The 19218-nt window shown below is 34.6% G+C and overlaps 2 protein-coding genes across 6 annotated transcripts in view; both read left to right on the top strand.

Moving 5' to 3' along the window:
* Snap25 (Synaptosomal-associated protein 25kDa) overlaps positions 1-9024 on the top strand; it is a 44288-nt gene extending 35264 nt beyond the window's left edge. The window contains exons 3-8 of one of the 5 annotated variants that reach the window (XM_089837687.1): positions 1069-1117; positions 1848-1965; positions 2047-2112; positions 2198-2260; positions 2840-2984; positions 5663-9024. In XM_089837687.1, the coding sequence (XP_089693813.1) occupies positions 1069-1117; positions 1848-1965; positions 2047-2112; positions 2198-2260; positions 2840-2984; positions 5663-5728 (507 nt within the window). In that variant the 3' untranslated portion in view covers positions 5729-9024. Of the gene's footprint in view, positions 1-1068; positions 1118-1847; positions 1966-2046; positions 2113-2197; positions 2261-2839; positions 2985-4717; positions 5112-5201 lie in introns of those variants that run through there. The other 4 variants (XM_089837676.1, XM_089837696.1, XM_089837690.1 and 1 more) reach the window with 4 other exon arrangements.
* A 334-nt stretch (positions 9025-9358) lies between these two features.
* LOC149717276 (uncharacterized) overlaps positions 9359-19218 on the top strand; it is a 32292-nt gene continuing 22432 nt past the window's right edge. Inside the window, exons 1-4 of the mRNA XM_089837511.1 lie at positions 9359-9629; positions 9703-10031; positions 10120-10277; positions 10403-10513. The gene's annotated coding sequence lies outside the window, so the exon portion shown is untranslated. The remainder of the gene's footprint in view (positions 9630-9702; positions 10032-10119; positions 10278-10402; positions 10514-19218) is intronic.

Genomic DNA, 19218 nt, shown 5'->3' with positions numbered 1-19218 from the left:
TCTTTCGTAAAATACTTAAATCTTAACTTGAAAATGGTGTCCCTTAGGGCAAAATGGAGATAGAAGTTACATTTTCGACTCAAAATCGATTTCCCAAAAGAACATCCCCTTGCATGTAATTTCTGACAAACCTATCAGAAACACCCTGTATATAGCCCTATTTTAGTCTTTGGCTGATTCTAAAATGTAGTTCACTATTAATTTTATTGTTTAGAAAGGCGTAAAAAATCTGTCTACAGAAACTTAAACAAAGGCTTAAACCACCACCTCTTCTTCAATACGTGACGTAACGTAATGTAGCCCTACTTTAAGCCTTGGCTCTACGTAGACCCATTTCATTTTTAGTTCTTTTTCTTTGTTCTCTTTTTGGACTTTTTTCAAAAACCTTCCTATTCCATCATTATTGCTCGGAAAAATGTCTTCTTTTTCTGGTCTATATAAGTATAATACATAAGAAAGTACGAGACTCGGTTTATAGAGGCAATTTAGAAGAGAATTTGTAGTGAGAAAAAGTATATCTCATGAAAATATCACTAGGGACTTTTTCCCCCCAGTTTATGAGAAAGGGTTTGCTGTACTTTAACAACAGTCCCAAGTGACGCTTGTAAAGTACCATGGCGTGTCCGACAGTCTTTTGGGACCCCCAGGAAATAAAAAGAAATGTATATCTGTACATGTATAACACTGATTTTTGTTGCCTGTCCTTGAAATATATGGTGTGTGTGTGTGTGCATGTCTGGAATTATATGGAAACAAAAAAAAAAAGAATCTTTCTCCTTCTCCACAACCCCTTTTATTTCTTACTAACACACTAACACGTAAACTTTTCCGAGTTTCGTTACAAATTTGACACATTTGGGGTTAGAGGTTATTTATTATTACATTGTTTTAAACACGAACTTTTGTCTGAATCACGCAAAATACAAACCAGTTGACAGCAAGCACTACACGATTTTTTTTACTATACTTTTCAATTTGAAATATTCGACACGTTTAATTTTACTTTTTCTTCTCTTAGAGATTGAATTATTTTTGCACGCTATTTTTGTTTATTTTTTCATTTTTTAGAGTGAGGATGTGGGGGTTAAAACCTTGACAATGCTGAATCATCAAGGGGGTAAGGAATTTTGAAAACAACACACAAAAAAAAAATGCATTTGAGAAAGATGCACCGAGAATGGTTTTGTTTTCTTTTATTTGATTGATTTTGGTGGTTTCAAATATTCTGGAGTTTTATTTCACGTTTAAGGAAGTTAGGCTTAGCGATTTATGTGTCGTTCAGTTCATATTACAACTTTAAATTAAGCTTAATAGCTATTGAAATGACCGCTCAACTTTAAATTAGGCTTAGTAACCATTAAGCCTTTGTAACTTGAACTATTAAGCCTTTGTAACTTTAAATTAGGCTTAGTAACTATTGAGCCTGGTAACTTAGTCTAAGAAACTTCAGGCCTAAATTATTCCGTCTAATTTCATGTGAAATATAATGAAAGAACACTCTGAAACCATTTCTTGTTTGTCACACATGAATTTTCTCGGGCACAATTTACAAAAGGCACATTTACACTTTGAACACGGCACTATACTCGTTAAACACGACGCGGTAAAACGATTACACGATAATTAAATTATTTAAACATACGCTCTTAAAAATAATTACGAGAATTGTTGGATTGTTTTCTTGACGTTTTAAATTTTAATGAAATATATTCGCGTAAATTCCATTGGTTTCCCTTCTCGCGAAATTTCGTCTTTTTATGATTCTTTTAATTATTAAGAGATATGTCAGTATTTTCTTTTTCTCTCTTTCCTCTTTCGTGGGGTTACGATTGACCTCTAACCTTCAGAGCAACTGGACAGGATCGAGGAAGATATGGACAAGATCAACGCTGACATGAAAGAAGCTGAAAAGAACTTGACTGGAATGGAAAAATGCTGCGGCATATGCGTTTGCCCGTGCAACAAGTGCGTTATCACGACCTTTAACCTTTTAAACTTTTATCCATGAATATTAATGACGTTGTTGTCTTTCTTAAAATATTTAAGGTCGAGCGAGTTCAAAGAAGACGCCAGCACATGGAAGGGCAATGAAGATGGAAAAGTCGTCACCGGGTACGGGGGCTTGCGATATTCAAAGGCTTAGCTTATTTAAAATTATTGACGTATCTGAAGAATGCGCGTTTACATTTTTTAACAGTCAGCCGACAAGAGTCATGGATGATAGAAATGGAGCGGGTCCAACTGCCGGATACATTGCAAAGTAAGTTCGATCATTGCTGCGACTATGCTTGACCTTTGTATCAAGGTATATATACTCATTTAGTACTATAGCTAGTAGTGTTGCAAATGTGTTTTAAGAGCCTCGCTGTTAATGTAAGTTTTCGGGGTAAAGAATTGTGATTGTACGTAAAGAACATACATACATCCAAACCAAAACAATCAGAGCACCTAAGAGCTTTTAGTTTTTACACCCAAGGCAATTATCCTTGTGGCAAACCAGGAATACATACAGCTACTAGGAATAATTGTGTAGCCACTTTCTAAAACGTATCTAGGCGGATTTTGTGTTAAGAGCGGGACTAATCGTGTGACTTGAACCTTGCTTGCGCGTCTGACCTCGCGTTGCTACCAACCAATGAAATCGCAGTTAGAAATACGTCAGATGTTTGACATGTGACGGATAGTACTCGAGCCCGGCCCATAAAACCCGCATAGAAATTATCATGGGTGATATGGGGTCACCATGATTCCTTTTAGACAGACTTAATACCGGTCTGAAATTCGTCAATGGTATTGGTAACTCCCTTTAAAACTTGGACACCTTTTTTGTATATCGCAGAATCACAAACGATGATCGCGAAGGAGAAATGGAGGAGAACATGGGACAAGTGAACACTATGATAGGAAATCTGCGTAACATGGCCATCGACATGGGCAGCGAAATCGAATCGCAAAACAGACAACTCGATCGTATCAACATGAAGGTAAGACTCGACCCATTTTCCAAATTAATTGTCTTTATTAATATTGTTGCCTCAAAAATTGTCGTTTTTAAGCTTTTTTTTTTCTTATTTTAGAAAAAACTATAGTTAGTAGCTTAAGCTTACACCAATTTAGATTAAGCGCTGAATCGTTAAGTGACGTCATATAAACGTCATCTCCCCTTCAGAAGTTCAGTCAGTTATAAAGGTTTTTATTAAAAAAAGTCAAAGATTTAAATTTAAAAAATGCACAAGAAATTTTCAAATTTCAAAATAGGGATCATGGCTGCTTAGTTATTTTGGTTTTTAAACTTTCTTAATTAGTTTAATTAATGCTCGTGGTGCAAAATTTTCACTTACACATCGTCATTTAAAAAAAAAAAGAGCAAAGTTACAGCGCTCTCTCTTTCTCTCAGCAACCAACTAAAAGACTAAAATGGCGGACTTACGCTATCTAGCCTGTTTTGAATAATTAACTAATTTATTATTTAGCTAAAATAGTTTCTAACGCTTGGTATTATATACATAAATATAAACTTCACTTTTCGCTTTTAAAAGTTTCATAGACTTTCTCTTCTCCAAAGCATGCGGTTTTAAAAATATTTAAATTTTAGTTTTGGCCTAATTTTAGTCGGAATTTGCTCAATTATCTAAAATGAATGTTTGTAGAGCAATTTCATACTGAAAAGTTCAAAAGGTATGTGCTAGGTAACGCCTGGTTATGACTTCTTAAAGGGAGGGTGAAATGGGAAAAAAATCAAGTCGTCATCTATTAATTATAAGACCAATTTGCGTATCGGGAAACATCCAGGAAATACCTCAGTGTGATTTTAAAGTTCAGTTTACGTTGAGATTCCGTAGAATTTGAAATTTGTACCTCCGACCAATCGCGTAACGCCCTGCCTTTTTGTTAACAAAATAACGTGTCGAATGAAATTTAGCGCGAGATTTTATAAAAATTGCGCGCGATGTGACAATAATGTCGCAAGAGCCAAGATATTCACACCATTTACACCAGAAAGCCAGGCTACCTGGAGGACAAAAGCAGACGGGTTTCTGTCCTCCAGCTAGCCCGGCCTCTTCGTGTTAATTGTATGAATCCTCCATGTGTAAACTATCTATGGAGCGTGCCCCGGAAATTTTGTTAACAAAAAGGCAAGGAGTTACGCGATTGGTCGGAGGTGCTAGTTTCAAATTATCCATGAAATCTTAAACTAATTTGAATTTTAAAATCATTTTGAGGTATTTCCTGGATATTTCACTATATGCAGATTGATTTTATAATTAATAGCGGAATCTATTTAAAAAATCGCCTGATATTCCATTTCACCCTCCTTTTAAGTCGTGGAAGAATTGCCAACGCTTTGCTTAAAAATTCAATTAGTCCATATAGTTTTAGCGGCATTGCATTTTATTTACACCCTCTAAGCATTCATTATAACAAACTTAGTTTTAATTTCGGGGTTTGTGTATGTTGTGTTTGATGTTTGCTCTGTTTTTAATAGCTTTGTATCTCTAGATGGTCTTTGCTTTAATGAACGAAGCATTTTTTTAATTACATTTCTTCTCTCTCTTGTTTTTTTCTTAAACCCCCACTTTCTCTTTACTATTTCTTCAATTTGAAAATTTCCACTCCAAATTCTTTAAAAAAAAAAACAAAAATCACTTTTAAAACCTTAATTCGACCCTCCTTTATTACATCGTTAAAAATCATCCCTTTAATTTGTTAATTAAAGGCCGAATCGAATGATTTGCGTATACAAGGCGCGAATAAATTAGCCACTAAGCTCATTAAGAATTAATTTTTATAATTAACTTTTTGGGGATTTTGTTTTATAATTACTTTATGGGATTTTTTTTAATATTATTTTGTTTTTATTATTATTTGTTTTTAATTTAAATTTCTTATTATTTTTTCTTTTTGTTTATGTTTGTTTGCGATTTTTGTTTATCCTAATTACCCCTTTCCTTCCTTTTCTTAAATTAATTTCTTTAATTATTTTTTAATTTTTCTGGGCATTTAATTTAATTTAATTTAAATTAATTTCTTTAATTATTTTTTAATTTTTCTGGGCATTTAATTTAATTTAATTTAAATTAATTTCTTTAATTATTTTTTAATTTTTCTGGGCATTTAATTTAATTTAATTTAAATTAATTTCTTTAATTATTTTTTAATTTTTCTGGGCTTTTAATTTAATTTAATTTAATTTCAATTAGGCGGAAAATGTTGATGATAGATTACACCACGCTAATAGAAGGGCAGATAAGATTCTTAGAGAGAATTAGACTTAAACTTAATCACGAACAATTAAAAAAAAACAAAAACTTAATTTAAAAATTTAGGGGGGAGAATAATTTATTGGCTGTTTACTTCACTTAATTAACTTTATACATATATATATATTTAAAAAAAATTAGACACTTATTTAGTTAGAAGAAAATAAATTAATTAATATACTTTATTAGTGTTTATAAATGCGCTTCTTATACTAATCCGTTAATCCTTTTAAACCCTTAACCTTTAACCCCTTATCGCTCTTCAAAAATATGTTATCTAACTGGGATGATTGCCAATACAAAAAAAAAACAAAAACAAAATCTTTCTACGTTTCTTCTTCTCCTGTCTGTCTTTCTTTTCTGTCCATCTTTTTTCTGTCAAACTATTATAAAACATCTAGGCCACATCCAACAACGTTCGAATCGAAGCAGCCAATCAAAGGGCTAACAAGCTTCTCAAAGATTAAACCAAAAAAATCACAAAAGAAAAAAAAATTTAAAACCAGAACGCATAATCTTCAAAAAAAATTATTAAAAATTTTGTCCTTTTTATTATTACTTCGAAAAAATTTAAAATTTAAAGGGACGATCGAAGAAGCAAAATAATTAATAATTAATAATAACAACCAAAGTCATCCTTAATTCACGTTATTATTAAATTAATTCTAATTATCTTCTTATTATCTATTTATATATATATTTAAATATATTTCAATATTAATTAATTTTGAAACAATATATTTCAAATAATAGTACTACTATTAATGTAGATATATACTCGCTTTGAAAAAAAAAACAAATACATAATACCGTATTTTATTTTATCCTTTTTCCAAAATAAAGAATTTAAAAGTCTTATATTTTAGGAAAAAGATGGTAAAATATGTCGATAAAATATATACAGTTGGTAAATCTGGTAAGAATTTTTATTGAATTTAACAGTGCTGTTGTAATGCAAAACTTAATCGCGAAAAATATGGAAATATATTCGAGTAAAGTTCGTTCGTTTTTTAGTAATATATTTTACGTTAATCGTGATTAAAATTAAATTTAAGGAAAACAAACCAATATACAAAATTCAGGTGTGTGCCGTTGGTTGAAAAATAAAGGTATATCTATTTAATATTAAACAAAGAAAACTCCCCCCCCCCCTCCGTTTAATCTGATGTTCGTAACCTATGAAAAAATACAAACAAATTATATACGCCGTTCTCATTATTGTTGACAAACAAATTATATACGCCCTTCTCATTATTGTTGACAAACAAATTATATACGCCCTTCTCATTATTGTTGACAAACAAATTAACAAATATTCCTCGACTATTTTATTTTTATTTTTCACTTAATTTAAATGGATTTTTTAATACAGAAGAGTTTCAAAAAAAAATAATAATAATAATTAAAGCTTTTTAAAATTAATTGGGCGAGTGGATATTTAATTAAATAGTAATTAAACTTAACTTGAATACCAATTTTGGAACTCTTTCCGTAATAAAAATTCTCTCTATTTTTTAATTGAATTTTGAGTTAAAAATTACGAGTACGTAAATTACTAAATTCCTCCCACGCCAGAACGATAAAATAATTAAATTTTATAGTTTAATTATTTTAATTACGTTATTAAAGTTAGCTTAGCTTAATTTGTTGTCGGAGTTTAATTTTTTAATTTTTAAGATCGTGAAGTTGAGGATATTTAATGAAAAACAAATCATGGTGCATAAAATTCAACGTTGATTTAAATTTTTTTTTTTTTCGTGAGTGTCATCTTAACACGTGACTACTTCGAAAAAAAGACTGAATTATATAAAAAAAAATAAAACCAGCTCGAATGTAAATAGTTGGACTAAGTCAAACCAAAAAAAGGGGAAACTTTGAAATGGATTTTTGTTGTTAGGCGATGTGCGAATTGATAGAGAAATTTAAATAAATGAAACGGATTTTTGTTGTTAGGCGATGTGCGAATTGAGAGGGAAATTAAAATAATTGAAACGGATTAGGCGATGTGCGAATTGATAGAGAAATTTAAATAAATGAAACGGATTAGGCGATGTGCGAATTGAGAGGGAAATTAAAATAAATGAAACGGATTAGGCGATGTGCGAATTGATAGAGAAATTAAAATAAATGAAACGGATTTTTTGAAAAAGAAAAAAGGCTGAGGTGCAAGAAAGACTGGATAAGAATGAACAGCTAGTTTTTGGGTTTTCTCTTATTTGCGAATTAAGATGCAGTTTTTAATTATTTTCTCTCTTTCCATTTAAATTTAATTGTACTTAAACTCCTATTTAAATATTATCCCCAATATTAATATGTTTACAAAAACTAATCTGCAATTTATAGTTCGGCAAAATTGTTCCTTATTTTGAATCAAAGTTTAAATTTTTTTAAATGCTACAAAACAATCATGTTATTGTGTTTAAAATTTTAACCCTTTTTTGCAATATATACAGAACAATTTTTTATGCAATTAAAATTAGAGGAAGTTTTTGACTCGTTAATTAAATAAAATTTAGTTAGGTAAAAACTTTATTTAATTAACAAGATTACTTCACTCCTGCATAGAAATAAGCGAGATAGTTAAATTAAAACATTTTTGAAATGGATTTTTTGGGGTGAAAAAATAAAGAGTTCGGAAAGGGTTAAGTCAGGCTATGAAACGGGGAAAAACAATTTGTAAAATCATAGTTTTCAGTATTATTACGTAATTTTTAATTACAAATCATCTTTAAATTGGATTAATTATAAATTAATTAATTAATTAATTATGAATTAGGAGACTACGGATACATTAAAAAAAATTCCAAAAAAATTTAATATTATAAAAAAAAACAAAAATCACATTCCATATCTTTTTTGAAAAATTTCTTAATAAAATATCAGTGTTGTAGAAAAAAACAAACGTTTTGGGGGATAATGGCAAAAAAAGATCTCTCAAATTTAAAAATTTCCCTTCAAAAAAACCAAAAAAAAAACCGTACTTAAAAATTTAAAGAAACAATATTTCTGCAGAAAAAGTTTGTAGTAGAAAACATTTGAGACAAAAAAAAAAACAAAAATATCCACTCTTGTTACTTTTTCAGTAGCGCACATGGAGTTATTTTTTAGAATTTATTTCCTAAAACAATTTTCCACTCATTTTTCTATGGAAAAACGAAAAAACAAACCCAACCAATCATAATCCGAAAAACGCAATATTTTTATTTTATATTTGTTCGTGAAAGATAAACGAAAAAATTATTAATTTAAAAAAAAAGCAAAAAAAAAAACATTTTTGCCCTAAAACTTGTAAATAATAATAGTAATCTTTTTATTTTAAATAATTTAATTTAAAAATCATTAAAATTAAACCAGGTCTAATTAAAAAACAAATTAGAAAATTTATTTAATAAATTGTGGTTATAAAGAAAAATCCCCCCCCCTTTTGAAAACAAACAAACAAACAGCTGTTTCTCAAACATTTTCGTGTTTTCTTGTAATACATTGTCCTACAAAAAGTGGCTAAAAACCATTAATTACATAAAAAAAAACGAATAACTACGCTCTTCCTAAATAAATGTATTTGAAAAAATCATTAAAAAAAAACGGAAAAAATTAATATAACAAGAAACCCCCTCTTTAGCTTGTCATCTCTTTTTCGTAAAAAAAATATGGATAAATGAAAAAAAAAAGTATTTCTCTGAGTTGTTGGGGTTTTGCAAAAAAATCAGAAAAATCGAATATGGCGGTTTAAAAATAAAATTACTGCTCTGTGTCATAATTATCATTGAATTTCAATGTCAGTTAGGCTTAGCTATTATCCACCATTCCAAGAAGACACTGGTTTTTTTATAACCTTTGTCAGTGCGGCAGGGGCGTGGTAATCACGGTGCAGCGGGGGGCGAAGACCCCCTCTCAAATTCTACCCTATGAACTTTAACTTTAGGCAACCATTTTGCCCCCTGCTCCAGTAGAAAATGTTGGCTCGCCCCTGCAGTGCGGACAGTGGTACATAAAAAGGGTTCCTACTGAAGTTTCCCTAGAAAAGCACACGTTTTTTTACCACATGTTTTTCTACCACATAAGCTAGTTATATGTTTGGTATGGTATGGGTTTCAGATAACCTTTATCCACTGTTCCGAGAAGATACTGGTTTGTTTATAACCTTTGTCATTGCGGACAGTGGTATATTAAAGTATTCACATTGTAGTGTTCCCAAGAAAGGCACACTTTGTTTTACCACCTAAGCTGAGAGTTAGGTAGGGGTAGCGGATGACCTTTGCTTGTGGAACAATGTGAAACAAAACGGCTTTGATGGGTGCATTGTCGAGATTCAAGTGCAGGCCCCAGCTAAGCCTAATAATGCTTATATGATAGTATAAGAAAAAGGTAATTTATTTAATACATTCTTAATTAAAGTTAGATATTATTAATAATTGTATTTTTCCACGTCACATTTCAGAATACAAAACGGACATGCGTCTTGACATCATAATGTTGCTTGATAGCAGACGACACTCGTGAGTATGACCCCGTCGATCTCTCAACGAATTTTGGCGCGCGAACATCTTTCACCCAACAAAGAAAGGTACGTTTCGCGTCAGGAAATACTTCTTAAAACATTCATCCATCGTTGGAACGCTCAAAGATACCCTCCCACGACCACACGAGTCTCTGTTCTGTCTAGTAGCAATTCATTTGGATGAGACGTTACACGTTCGAAAGATGCCACTGACATTTTTAGGAAGGCGGAAACGTGCCCTTATAAGTCAACAGTACGAGATTGAGAAAGTATGTTGTTAGGCCTAGTCTAGCAGGATATAAAAAGTCTATTAGATTTACGATGGCTAATTCGGTTCTTTTCTCTTTTCTATTCCAGTCTCTTCCTAAGAATCATCTCGGTCTATTTTTCAAACTAATATTCTGCCAGGCGTTTTCTACCACCACCATAGCAAAATTGATCGAGGGTAAGAGAAGTAGGCCTTAAGCCTTGGCTATAATATCGACCCCCACACGCCTGAGGAAATAATAATAAAAGTAAGATCAAACTTCCATCACGTTTCTCTGATACATTTTAGATAGAGTAAAACCCTCCTGCTATCCCCAGAATCGTTCTTATAACAATATTTCCGCCTCTTTTTTTTTCGGTTTTTCCCTCTCAGATTGAGCCTAGAGTCAAGGGTTACTAATCAGGCTTGAAAATCCACTCTTGCAGCGTAGCTAGAACACAAGGGGCTATGGAGGACGAAGTACCCCAAAAATTGGGGAAAATGGTAAGAGGATCTCTTGTTCTTTTACATTTAGCCCCTAAAAACTAACTTCCTCTTTGGAGAGAAAGCCCCATGGTAGAAATAATAACCAGTGCTCAGCTCTCCCATCGTAACGGATAAACTTTCATTATCGGATAGTTCCCTATCCTTATCCCCATCTCTATCGGTTAGCTTGGACAGAAATGAGCTAGCAAACCTTGCTCCAAAAAAAAAAATCAGATTTCAACCCAAATATTCTTCTTTTTGCCGTCGAAAAATCGATTTAAACCAAGGCTTATCAAATAGATTTAAGCCTAAACTTGTCTACTATATTAAACGGTGTTTATTTTGCGCGCGTGGGAATCAGTTCAATGTTTTTAAAGGCGACTTTGCTAAGCCTTTTTATAAAAAACTAATTATAGAAACGTATAATAGGCACCAGTAGTAATGAGAGGAAAATCAAAAGAAAAACCATCCTCAATTGATTATGTCGATCTCTTAAGCCTTTGTGTGTTTTTAAGCTTCTGCGGGTTGGGAAAACCTTTCCCTTGTGGTTAGGTCAAATTCTAGTGGTTCGCTTTCTTTTTCTGGTAGTTTGATCAGGGCTAATAGGGCGCCGAACATTCTGTTAATGAATTGTTTCCAACTATTTGAAAGAGGTGCTAAAAGTTATATAAGAATTGAGTGCGGTACGCTTTCTTTCTGGGTACTTGTTCATCGGCGACTTCATTAGCGGTCCCTTTTGTCTACCAGAAAAGTTTTCTGCTTTTTGGGGGGATTGTTAGGTTACTTCGAGCACCGAAAGTTTTAATAAGGCTCTTTTCTTTTTGCTTTTTGTCGCGGCAACGGCCCAACGATTATGGAGTAGGATAAAAAGTTTTATTCTTTGAAAAAGCGATCGTGTCTTTTTTTTTAAGTTTCTCGCTCCTTTTTGGAACACTTGATATTCGATTTTTCAGTACTTGTGTCTTGTGTCATTGAGTGTTGATAAAACTTGACTTCAAAGAAATTGCGTTTGCAAATTTAGACCTGGCGAGTACGGTTCTTTTAGGCCTATTTTTCGCGCATAAGGACTTCTTTTAAGCCTAATTCTTGATAGTTAGGGTTAATGGAAAGATGTTTATTCAGCGTGCATACAAACGTGGAAATGTCAAATGACAAAAATATTCGTGGAAATTTATAATTTTTAGTTAAATTTCGGGAAGTTTGTGAGGTTTGAGTAAGTTTGCTCAACTTAAAAACCACTCCCGTTGTTATTACTCCATAAAAAGACCACTTTTGCGGTTATTAGGTGGCCTTGCACCTTGAAAGTTCAGGGAAATGCTTGGCAAAAAACCTATAAGTGTCAGGGAAATCGGTTTCCCAAAAGTTGTACAAACTCTTGTTTATTCATATTGCAATTTAGCTGACAACTACTGTTCTATTTAAGCCTAATTCTGTTAGTTAGGCCTAAGGAATGACAGAGTGAGTAGAACGCCTAACAGAAACTGTCCCATTAGGCCTATTTCTTATTATTATAGTTAGGCTTAAGAAAAGACAAGGGTTAAAGTTTATATCGACACTTGGGCAATTTTCCCCGTGGTTTTATTGTTAGAACTATTGTCCCCGAGTTGACGCTAAGAATAAATCCATTGGCAGCAACCAATAAATCGGTCCCTATTGTACTCTATTGGCGCCGAATTAATCGATAGACAATCATAGAGGCGTTGTTAAGAAAAAAACTAACCCCCGCTTGAGAGTTCCCAACCAATAATTTGCTCGAAAAAAGTAGTAACCAACAGCAAAAATAGAAATTTCTAACAAGTTACTAATGCGTCACAAAATCATTTGTCCGTAAACCAAAGTCCCGCTCCCGCATGGCGAAAATCAATCTGGGTATAGCGTGTAAAAGTCAAGAGGTATTGATCACGCGTATTATTTCTTGAACTATGGCCAAGAAGCGATATCTAGTTTATTAGGGAGAAGGTATAAATTCGCCAGATTTCTAGCTTTATCTCCAGTCCAAACGTAACGTAGGTCCGGAGTTAATCCCCCCGCCTCTAAATTAAAACCAGCATCTCATTGGTTCTTGAAAACTCACGTCAGCGCGACGCGAATGACGAAAATTACGTATTCCCCGACTGAGGAGAGGTGAAATAGCTCGGCCTCCTTTTACGCTCCCCCCCCCCTTGTATTTTGAAAGGGGGACTGGGACTATGGCGCGAGAATACTTGGGCTACTTATACCCTCTCCCTAGTAAACTAGATATCGCTTCTTGATATAACAAACGTAGGTCCGGAGTTAATCCTCGCCTCTGAATTACAACCAGCATCTCACTGGTGCTTGAAAACTCACGTCAGCGCGACGCGAATGATTACGTATTTTCCGACTGAGGAGAGGCAAAATAGCCCGGCCTCCTTTTACCTCACCCTTGTATTTTGAAAGGGGGACTGGGACTATGACGCGCGAATACTTAGGCATCTTATACCTTCTCCCTAATAAACTAGATATCGCTTCTTGCTGTGGCGTTAAAGCAACCAAAAATCGACACTGTAGAAAATTAGATCTTGGCAAAATAAAGCCACGGGAAATGGCAATAAGATGACATCTGCGTAAACATTATCTACCCCAAAAAGTAAAAGTATAGGACATTCCAAGGAAATTTCTTCGACTTTCCTTAGTTTTCCTTCTTTACTAAGATATTTCGCGTAGCGCTTAGTTTTGTATCTATAGAAAACTATGGGTGAACTACATTAGAATACGTATTCAAACAAAATATATATATACGCAAGAAAATCTTCGGAAGGATTTTGTTTGAACAAAAAGACACATTTCCAGATAGGAGAACGAAAAAAAAAACCGTTATTCTTCCGGAGAATTATCGATTCTTGTTGGACCAATATAAAGATACGTATATATCCGATCCCATGGGCCAGAACGGAACGGATGTCACTGAATGACGTGTACTAAGAATAGCCTGTAATGATCAGATCTATTCGGTATATATTCCCTGATCTAACTTTACTTCTGTTCGCGCTTCCAAAAACGTTTTTGCAATCTAATGGAATACTTGTTCTGTAACCCTGGAAGTAGACCTAAATTTAGACTTAATACCCTATTCTGTACGTAAAACCATATCCCCAAGTCGACAGATACCAAATTATCCTGAATCGTAGAAACCCTCGATTCGATAATAAATAGGACTAGCGTTTCTAATAGTTTACTGGATTCTTCGAGGCGTTATAAGCAAGCAAACAAACACACACAAACAAACAAAGTGTTACACCGTTACCCAGAAACGATTCTTATCTGTTGAAAAATTTAGAGGCCATAGAACCGGAAGTTCTCTTTTAATATGGAACTAGAAGTCGGAACCGTATATATATACGAATGTCAAATAGCTCGGAGCTTCTCGAGGAAGGAAATCTTTCAAGCGCCGTGAAGCGCGAAAACGATCTAAAGATCCGCCCACGTCACTGAGCACCCATAGTAACTTAGGGGCCCCCTACCCCTATGTATCTAGGAACGTTTTTCATACACCCTTCATGAATTCGGAAGCAATGTGGGAGTGTGGTTCGGCCTAGGAAAAGAGTCTAACAATTAAGGATATAAAAAGAACTTCACGGGTCGCTCTTTCTCTTTTTCTTTTTTTGCGGGCTTCCTATAGTTGCTATGTGCCAGTAACCACGTTTTCCAACCTTAGAAGGGTCAATTACTGGCGTTTTTTCTTTGTGTTAGCGCACCCGTTTCTAAGAATGAATTCTACTATAGCTCCGCTCTCGATCGATTTTGGGAGTAACTATCATTGTTTGCAGTTAGACTAGAACATCCCTCGTCCCTTTTTAATGGTTTCCATTTTTTATGTTGCTTCCCCAGGCCTGTTCTGATACCCAAGAATAAATTCATTTTTGTAGAGAATAACCAACCCTAGCCGCTCTAAACTTAGTCTTAGTCTACCAACCCGATTCGGCCCTCAACTTAGTCTTAAACGAACCCGATTCGGGCCTCAACTTAGTCTTAAACGAACCCGATTCGGGCCTAAACTTAGTCTTAAACGAACCCGATTCGGGCCTCAACTTAGTCTTAAACGAACCCGATTCGGGCCTTAACGTAGTCTTTTAACAACCCAAGTCTAAACTTAGCCTTAATCTACAAACACGAGCCTAAACTTAGCCCCAAATCTACAAACCCGACCCTGAATTTAGCCTTATTCTACCAAACTCGAGCCTGAATTTAGCCTTAATCTACCAAACCCTAGCCTGAATTTAGCCTTAATCTACCAAACCCTAGCCTGAATTTAGCCTTAATCTACCAAACCCTAGCCTGAATTTAGCCTTAATCTACCAAACCCTAGCCTGAATTTAGCCTTAATCTACCAAACCCTAGCCTGAACTTAGCCTTAATCTACCAAACCCTAGCCTGAACTTAGCCTTAATCTACCAAACCCTAGCCTGAACTTAGCCTTAATCTACCAAACCCTAGCCTGAACTTAGCCTTAATCTACCAAACCCTAGCCTGAACTTAGCCTTAATCTACCAAACCCTAGCCTGAACTTAGCCTTAATCTACCAAACCCTAGCCTGAACTTAGCCTTAATCTACCAAACCCTAGCCTGAACTTAGCCTTAATCTACCAAACCCTAGCCTGAACTTAGCCTTAATCTACCAAACCCTAGCCTGAACTTAGCCTTAATCTACCAAACCCTAGCCTGAACTTAGCCTTAATCTAGCAACCATATTCATGGGGAGATATATTGTATTCATATCGATAAAAATAATTGTGGTTTATGCTAGAAGACTGTGTTAAATCATTGGACAAGTTTTTTTTATGTAATGTTAGAGGCATTATGAAACAAGCATTGGGTATTAAATTTTCATAAGGATTCCTACATATAGAACTAATGGAACTACCTCTATATTCTTATCTTTAATGGAAAAATAAGATTTACCCTTCCCGAATACATAACCCTATCTTGAAATCTTCCGAGTTATCTGATTTTAATTTGGCGTACCTCTCTAATTTAATTTAATTTAAATTATTAGAACAATTTTATTATCTATAATCTCTCACTCTAATTTTAAATTATTAAAAATAATCTTCTCTATAGCCATATAGTTGTTCCGGTAGTTTAAATATTTTAATATCGGATACTGAAAATGGTAATTACACACCCTACCGTCCGTAATTAGTTAATAATTAAAATCCACTGCCAGAACTTAATGATAGTCTTAGATAGATGGCATAGTCTCCTCATGAGAAAGTGAAAATTATTATTCCTCCCAACCTCAATTTAAACAAAATTTATCCTACCAGACAGGAACGGCCAGCGATAGGGGAGTGAATCTGGCCACTCTTAGAGGGTGAAAGTACATGTACATTAGTTAGGTACATATTGGCCTATCATCGTCGTCTCTGTGGGATTCCTAATGAACCTTCACTCATACCACTATCCCAAAAGAGAACTGGGATGTAGGGATGGGTAAAAAGGGGAAAATGGAGACTAATAAACAAACCCAGGCTGTCAGACTAGCACCTGCGACCCCTCTCTCTAGCCTGCTCGATGGCTAATCAAGAAAAGACCTGGATAGGCTAGTTGTTGGGTTGCCATGCCGTTCATTACTCCGCCACATCCGTACATTATCATCATCTGTCTAGCCGGAATATTACCCGGTCCATCCCTAGTTTGCAATGCGTTGATATGCAGAGTGTTCCCAAAAGTATGGTAGGGTGGGTTTTATGTCCGATTTTTCAGTCGAAAATATAACTGCTATGACGTAAGCACCGCGTTTACAAGTTATGTTTTAAGGATGACCCCTTAAGAAACTGAAAGACATTGCTAATTTAGTTAAGGGGTCATCATCCTACCACCATTTTGCTTAAAGACTAAAGTTGATGGTCCAATTCATGTCCAATTTTATTTTTCGTTCATTCTTAATTGTGAATCACTGGCACCGTGATACTAGTCTGACCATTGATGTCCTTAAAAGGTCTATTTTCTTGGGGAGGGGAACAGGTTGTATGTTGTATTGGTCCAACTCCAACATCGTCTAGACTAAAGTGGCTATAGATAGACCCAAGGAAGAGTTAGTTAGCTTTCATTATTGAAAAGGTAGTTCATGGCATCTTTATGAATGAATGAATGGCAGGGGAGCCCATGCTGGCAGATTTTTGTAAGGACCTGAGGCCCCAGGGACTCTAACTAAATGTTCCTGCATGGGGTTCCTACGTGAAAGTCCTTCTAAATGACTGTTCGGGGTTTGGATTTTGACAACAATAGGCCGATGCAATGATAAAGATTTCTCTCTGGAACCGATAATCCCTTCAATGGAAACCATCTTTGAAAATAGATACCATTTATTTTTGTTGAGAACAAATTAACCAGGAAGGTTTCACCCTCTCTTTATGAAAATTACTGGAGACTTAAGTATTACCATAGTATTCTCAGCTTGATTTTTACGAACCCAGTAAGCCAGTGATAATATTACCCTTGCCTAACCGGTAATGGTAGAGATGAGCTCGAACGATGTACGGAAAGAGTAATGGGTTGCAGGGAGTCAAGACAGTAGAGGGATGGAAACCCGCGAAAGATAATTTCGTTTTATCTCTTGAGAAGATTTTCGCCCGCGCATCAAAGGATTTTCTTCGTTTTTCTTTTGTATATGTACCATACCATAAGTTCGTGAGATATGTTGGCCATAAGTTTGTCACTGGTTACAAACTGGAGCTTGTCATGGAGTGACGTAGGTCATAGATTCGAGGTAAAGCGAAGACGCTTGGTGAGACGCTGTCAAAGGCTTAGTATAGACTAAATAGGAATTAAGATGGACTGCAAAACTAACCGAGTGTAGTCAATTCTGGCGTTGTTCTCGAACTAGCTCGAGCTGTAACCAAGGTTCATAAAAACCAGGAAAAATCAGGGAAATAAATAGTTGACAAAAACCTCAAGGGAAAACTCAGGGGAATTTAGAATTTTTAGTAAAATTCAGGGAAATCAGGGAAATTTGCGTCAAACAGGGGCCGAGTAATTAACATTACGCTAAACTTTGGAGGCTCAAAACTCTGGTTCTACTAGAGATACGGGGATCCCCTTTGAGTATGTTATAGTCCTATTTGCCTCTCCCCCTTATTCGTTAACATTTGCACCATAGGATACTCCTAATACAGGAAAAACCTGGAAAACTCAGGGAAGTATATGGGGAAAAACCTGAAAATCTCAGGGAAATTTATTTTCCAAAAGTTGTATGAACCATGCTCTAGCATTACTAACTTGTATAGGTAGTGTCATACTTATGGAACGTATCTTATAAACTTATGACCATACCGGCATCAAAGACCGCCCAGCACCCCGATCTCCATTTGTCTGGCCCACTTTTATTTAATATTATCTTTAACTAAAAGCAAGCTGCTTCATCACTAAAGGCTTCATTTAAATGCATACGAATATTAGCGAATTTGTCTTTCGCTAATGAATCGTCCTCTTTTCCTTATTTAAGAATTATGGATGGATGGATAGCTTCATTAGTGAAATATTTTGCAGTGTTCGTTCGGTATACCGCCTTGTTTACTGTTGACTCTTGTCTTCTGTCTCCATTGGCTAAGGCTTTTGCATCAGATCTATTAGAAATTTAAATAATAAAAATATCATCATAAATTATGTCATTTATTTTTAAGTTTTTTTTTTACTTTATTTATAGACTTGTTTTCACTTATCGATTCTATTTTGGGATCGAACTCTATTGATATATTGTTTTATTGGTTTTTTAAGATCGGTGTTAAATTTTGGAGAGGGTTGTGCCGTGAATTGCAAATGTTTACCGTTGGTATGTTGGTAGTTACCATAAATAGGGTTGCCCCAGGTCAGGGAAAACCTGGAAAGGTCAAGGAAAACCTGTAAAAGTCAGGGAATTTCAAAATGTGTCACAAAGATCAGGGAACTACTAGAATTTCAGCAAAGTCATAGAGTTTGGTTAAAGTTGCTAAAATATCCGCTGTTGAACCATATACCTGCGTGACGTTTTAAACGCGGTTTTATAGCGAGATCATGTTTGACCAGACGCCTAAGTCGTGAAGCGACTCCGCAATGGTTTACGTTAAATATTCATAAAATGCGATTTTAACGAAATTGTTTACTTCAATGTATCACACCTGCTTATCTTTCGAAAAATAATAATTGGGCCTTAAAAGTTATCAACGAAAATCGTAGAAAAAGGTCACGGAAAACGTCGTGGAAAAGTCAGGGAATTTGAATCTATTTTAAATGGGTGTCTCTAGAATGTGAATGGATGAATGAGTGAATTGATAATCGACACTTGATTAACACCGGCATTTAGTTATATTTATTCAATTTGTTTTATACTCTTATCAGTCAGTCAAGTGGATACGAATTGCTAAAGTTTTAGTAGTGGTCGATACTCATTTTTCTTTCTGCGCATTTATTTCTTTCTCCCCGCCATTTCTGTAAAATCGTTTGGGATCAAGGTTGTACGAGCCACGATTTATTATTATCTTTCCACCCACCCCCTTCGTAGGCCGATTTATTTATTTTTATCGCGACTTGGTTCTTTTTCATCGATTGTTTTAAAAATATACGATCCTGTTTGTTTGTTTGGCATCGATACGTGTGCCAAAGAGTTTATTCCCCCGTAGGAGGCCCTAACCTTTGAAAGTTATTTAGTTTAATATTTGATTAATTGAAATTAAGCAATAATGTTATTATATGTTTGAGGAAGTGGTTTGTTTGTTTGTTCGTTC

The sequence above is a fragment of the Phalangium opilio genome, unplaced genomic scaffold (assembly GCF_054372755.1).
Source record: "Phalangium opilio isolate 3A_F unplaced genomic scaffold, DU_Popi_V2 ptg000003l_1, whole genome shotgun sequence".
Lineage (NCBI taxonomy): Eukaryota > Metazoa > Arthropoda > Arachnida > Opiliones > Phalangiidae > Phalangium > Phalangium opilio.
Note: the sequence above shows the minus strand (reverse complement) of the source record. Positions and strands in the feature narration are given on the sequence as shown.